Source organism: Penaeus monodon, chromosome 25 (genome assembly GCF_015228065.2).
Source record: "Penaeus monodon isolate SGIC_2016 chromosome 25, NSTDA_Pmon_1, whole genome shotgun sequence".
Classification (NCBI taxonomy): domain Eukaryota; kingdom Metazoa; phylum Arthropoda; class Malacostraca; order Decapoda; family Penaeidae; genus Penaeus; species Penaeus monodon.
In genome coordinates, this window is record NC_051410.1 from 42,697,660 (window position 1) to 42,703,668 (window position 6,009).

The window sequence follows — 6,009 nt, forward strand, 5'->3', positions numbered from 1 at the left end:
TTTGTATTTCCCCTCCTCAGGGTATGTGTTCAGGTGTTAAACAAACCTTGTTCTCTGGTATAGTTATTGTAGTCCTTGTTTTCCAGTGGTGCAGGCGGGATGTTTGATGAGCGGCGGGAGCCCGTTGTGGCGATAGCGAGGCAGTATTTTACTCAGTAACACCCCAGCCACCGTCGTGAACGTTGCTGCCGCTCCGCGCTCGCTTCTTAAATCGCTTTTGAGGAGCCCTGTGCCTCCCATGGTAGCAGGGCTCCGTCTTGTTTTTTTTTCTACACATGTGGCTCTATGCAGCTTCAGCTCATTTAGTCTAATATCTTGAGTTGATCACTCATTTTTAGATAAATAGTTGCTTGTATCCGGTAATGGTTGTGTTATCTTTGTAAACACAATTGTTCTTTGAAAATGGGAGACGTGAAGTGAAGAAATTAAATTGGTGATTTTTTATTGCCGGTTTTTGTGTGTTAGTGTTAAAAGTGTAAAATGCGAGACTTCCTAAGAAAAAATCCTCTCAGGGAGAGTGCTACATCCTCATTGGGATGCCGGCCTACACGGGGTGACCCTCAAGGTCCAGAAGGAAAAGATGTCTCACAAAATACCAAAACCACTGCTTCGGCGAGGATGCGTGCATTTCGAGGCAGTGTCAAGAAAAAGATAGCTGAGCTGGAGGCCAATGTCACTTCTGCAGATACAAGCCAGAATCGGGAATCTAGTGTGCAAGGGAAGACCCCTGATATTTTGGTGCAGTCCATTGATGGCCAGCTTACTGTGACGGAAGTTGTGCAGGAGATCCCTAATAACGACAGACACAAAGCACCTTTGAGTAAAAACATTGAAGTGGAGGATGAGGATGGTAAAAATATTAGCAAGACTGATCAGAAAGAGATTGAAGTTTGGACAGAATCAGAAGCAGAGAGTGTTTATGAGTCTCGTAAGCTAATTATGAGGCGGGTAATAAGAAATCAGGCGCAGGAGGCCAAGCCTGCTACACCACCCGACAGTGACTATTCAGAGGTTGACTCCTGGACAGAACTTGAGGAGAACTTTGCCAAAGTATATGAACCCATTCCATACAGTATGCGCATGGAGACGTGGCAAAGAATGACGAAGGAAGAGATACTAGACCATATTACCAGTAAGAGAATGAGAGCAGAACTACAGCAAAAGTCCAGAAGAGACATATTAGATGAGATTAGTCACTTGCGAGATCACCCAGTCCATTTCTTGCAGAAGAAAAAAAACACAAAATCAAATGTTGGAAATTCAGTCGAAAATTGCAAATTGCCGAGTGATGAATCAGCGCAAAAACACATGATAGTGGCCGAAGTACATTCCCCGGAGATACAAGCTTTCCAGAGTGACACTGACAGTGAGTTTGGGGAGACAGACTATGTGACACGTTCAGAGTTGTACCGTAACATACAAAATCTTCAAGATTCCCTTGCCAGACACCATAAACAGGTAATTGAGGAAGATAGTCAGTCCTGGCGGTCACTACCCAGTCAAGCAGATGATCCAGTTTACATTTCTCGGTCAGAAATACTATCAAAAGTGGACCGAAGTAATACTTCACACAAGGAATTACATAAACCCATAGAAATAGATATACAGACCAAGGCAAAGGACAGTATTTATGTATCAAGGTCTGAAATACTGTCACGCCTCAAAGAGATACACGAGAGCGAGGATGAACGTGGCCTGTCTCCTGGGAACACGATAGACTCCAGCTGGGATCTGTGTTCTTGTGTTTCTTGTGAGCAGTGTGGTGCAGGCAATGCCTCAGCCTCTGAGGGTGAGTGCCAGTGCCACTCCAAGCAAGCTACAGGCAAGAAACTTAAAGAACAAGATGTACCCCATAGACTGCCTTCTCCAGGTGATTACTCTCTTCTCTCCCATGATTCTTGGTCAAACGGAGAGTTTGAGAAAATATATGAACCCATTAGTGGGCCAAAGTCTGTAATGCGTCATCGTGAATTCTTAGTTAATCGTACTCTAGAAGAACAAGAAAAGCGACTAAGGAAATTGAAATTTGTTGATGAAAATTGTACAAGTGGTGTTCACTATCTGCCAGTGGACCAGTGGAGTTTGAGTGAAAGTGAGGATGTGTACGAATCTCTGGCTAGGGTGGCAAGAGCCTCCATAAGGCGAAGCAACACCTTTAGCAACAAGAAGTCAAGGAAACGTCAAGGAGAGGTGGATTTACAGCAACGTGTTCGTGAACTTCTTAATGGACAAAAGGATATCAACACCACAACAAGGAATAAGGTGGTGAAGGTGATTACAGATCACATTGAGCACCATCTTGATCTAGACAATTTTCAGGATGAAGAAGAGAGGAATCAAGAAATACGAGAACGCCTGAAGGAAGCTCTTGCTCAGGACTGGGAGACTCTAAGTAATATCAATCTTGGCCATATATATGTACCTATGGAAGACAACTCCAAAAACTCCAAATTGTCAAGTAAAGAGAATGCAGATTATGATACTTTTGGTAGCATTGATTCTTTAATTTTTGAGCCGAAAATACCTGTTGCAGTAGAGGCACCCAGTGAGTGTGTAATAACAAATGAGATAACTATATCAGCAAGCACTGATTGTCTCTTGGATAATGCTTTAGGGCAGGGCCCCAATGGGAGTGACCCTGTTTTGAGTGCCCTGAACCTCTTAAACTATGATGTGAGGGATAAAAAGGAAAATAATCAAGAATCTGAGCAGACCTATGAGGAGACAGAAGAGGAAACCCCAGTACCAACCCCTATGCCATCTACTCCAAGAGCTGAAAGTGAAGAAGATCTACCAGTCTATGACTCAAAAGATGAACACCACAGTGTGCAGCCAGAGATCAATGAAATTCAACTGTGCAGGGCTGAGACTAGTTTAACCCAACAACCATGGCCGTGGGTTGCAACAGGGCAAAATTCAAGACAAAACACACAAGGAAAGCTTCACTCTAAAGAAGAGAACCAAAAACTTCCTTTTAAACAAAAATTCTTCAAAGGCCTTAAAGAGTTGGGGTTTATAAAAGCCACGTCAAAAGAAAATCTTAAAACATTAACAGTTTATAATAATGAATTAGGAAAAGAAGAAAAATTTGATGACACTCCTTTGAATGTCACTATTACAGCCACTGGCAGCTCTCTCCAAATGGCACGCATGTCAAAGCTTCAGGGTGAATTGGAATCAAGACAACAGAAGGATATGAATGGATATGAATCATTCAAAGTAAATTTCCAACGACTTTCAGGCAAGAGACTCCCAAGTGAAGAGGAATCAACATACGACTACCATCCGGACCACAATGAGCATCTATATCACGGAGATGGGACCACTACCACAAGCCATGATACAGCTGATTCTGAGACTGAGAGTATAACTAGTCTTGAGAGTGTTATTTTTAAGGGCAACATTGTCGAGGAGACAGATGCAGATATGGAAGAAAAAAAGAGGAAGCGAAACCCATTCAAACACAAATTTGTTGTTAATCATGGCAATGAATCTGATACAAGTGAACTTATTGAAAACAAGTCCTTAAGCTTTAGTACACAGCCATATCTGGATTCTGATACGTCCTGGGACTACATGGAAGCGATGGATGAAGAAAAGCTGGCCATACAACAATACTCAACAGAGGGGCAGTATGAGAGAAATTCTATTGCTCCTGGGCCTCGTGTGTTTGGTAACCTACGCCGCAAACATGTATACCAGAGTGTGGAGAATATTGAGAGATCAATTCCATCACAGTCACCAGAAGGGGAAAATTCTAAACGTCAGTCCCTAGATAGTGAGTGTGTTCCGACAGTTGAAGGCATAGGTGACCATTCTCCCTCTCCCTCATCAGCAGCAGTTTGTCAGGGGCTGAACCTTTCTCAATTAGATTTGTCGCCTTCGACTGATGAGGAGAGTGATGGTCGACGGCTTTTTCGTGCCTACCAGCGTCGTCAGTTTCGAACACCAAGTGACCCATCAAGGCGGGATGCCGGTGGTAGCACCAGCACGGCTTCCCATGAATACGAAGAAACAGGTGAAGCGGTGTACCAAGTTTGTGGAGGTAGCATTAGTGGCTCATCACAGGGCCATGGAACTCCGCCAGTTGTGCTTCTCAAACACCATGTGTATCAGAGTATTGAATCCCTGGCGTCCAGGTCTGGTCTCTCCACTGCTACCTCTATCAAGACACCTCCCACAGATGACGCACTAGAAGAACTTCAGTTCTATGGCTCTCGACATGGAGAGCCTATATATGGTGCCAGAAATTCACGTCTATTTCATTCCATGAATGGTGCGTTTGTAGCCAGAGATAACACAGATGGTTTGAGGGATCCACCTGTGGTGATAAGGAAGGGTAAGGTCGTGGAACTGACGGAAGAGATGTTCAAGGGAACTCTAGAGAAATTGCCAGTAAATGAAAAAACAGAAGCCAATATATCATTTCACTCCACATTAGTTCCATCAGCTCTACAGAGAGATGATTGCCTGTACTTTCAAAATACTGTATCATCTACAGAGTCTCGGGAAGTACACACTTATGAGAACGACAGTGAAATATATGACACTCATAAGGAGATACAAGAGGAGCTCCTTCAGGTATCCAAGGATGCAGTTGGGGATGTAAAAGACGAATTAGTGCCACTACATGATGCCGTGATGCAGCTAGAAAATAAGGAAGGTCAGGAAGCTGCGGGAGGTATTACATATGGGTCAACTGAAAAGATTAAGAAGGTTCAGAAATTAGGAGTCTCCATCTTAGGGAATAACAATGACCTCATGATTCGGGAACTGAAACTGAAATTAAGACGCAGATTTAATACTGGAGATGATGATGATGAAGAAAGTGATGGAAAATCTCCCACCCTCATCGTGAAGAGCCCATTGAAGGCCACTGTTTCTGTTGACACGACTAGTTCCGTTGCCTTCAAGCGGGAACAATTAGCGCCACACATGAATAAAATCTTTGGGTCGTTACACGAAAAACGGCGTCAGACTATGGAAAATGGGGTTAGTAGAAATGATGTAATTCAAAGAGAAACCTGCAATATAATTGCTGAATCCCCAGAGAGTAGAAACGAGAGCAAAGAAGAGAAACAGGAAAAGAACGAAAAGGAAAAATGTAAGGAAAGGGAAGTAATACGGGTGGGAGGGAATGATGGGGTAATAGAACAGGTGTATGTACCAACACCAGATTATACACCAGCGTCTACTTTGCCGCGTGACCACCGTGAAGACAACTACCTGTCGGGCTTCACAGATGAAGAAGATTTCAGTTTTAACCTGGCTGACCTTGCTAAGTTCGTCCATGAACATATTACCAAGAATAAAACTTTGTACAGCGATCCCGGTAATGACCTCCCTGATGGTTCCCGCATAGAAGACACAGCGGCTCTTGACGAGGAGGGCAGCAGCGGCACTCCGAAACGGTCTGTGCGCTTCGACATGAGTAAGAACTTGGCTGATCTAACAGCTACATGGTCCGATCTCGAGAGTGTCATATTCGCCGACGAAAACAGCGCCCTAATGGAGACCACCGAGAATGGGAAGCAAGAGAATGCTAGTCTCTTGTCTGCAGGAAAGCTGCCTTTATCCCGTATGGAATCCTATAAAGACGACTGGCTGCTCTGGGAACAACTTGCAAAGATGAGACGCAGTAAGGTACCTGAAGACAGGGAGAGATGGGAAGTGGAGAAGACTAAGCGCATGTTGCTGTGGATCCATCTCTCTAACAACAACTACACACAGTGGTGCTATAGAAGTCAGTGGTGGAAGGTAAGTTGCTACCGAGGTGACGATGTAAACAAAGAATCACACTTAAAGGTTTCAGACCAGGTTGAGAATTCACGAATTTATTCAAGCGTTGGCATTTCTTCTGTTCCTTACCTTTCTATCTTCCTGAACGATTCTGAATCGCTGGATCATATATTTGCCAAAATAGAAATTAATTGATAAACTTTCGTTTAGTTTGTTATGTATGTTGGTTGCTTTGATGGACAAGCTTATGCTTATGGCGGATTTTTGCCT

At 43.7% G+C, this 6,009-nt stretch overlaps 1 protein-coding gene across 1 annotated transcript in view; it reads left to right on the plus strand.

Annotated features, from left to right (window-relative positions):
• Window positions 1-156: 156 nt before the first annotated feature.
• The window catches only part of LOC119589286, a gene marked incomplete in the record, with an annotated part of 113,340 nt that continues 107,487 nt past the window's right edge, over window positions 157-6,009 (plus strand). The window contains 1 exon segment of the mRNA XM_037937904.1: window positions 157-5,757. Coding sequence (XP_037793832.1) covers window positions 481-5,757 — 5,277 coding nt within the window.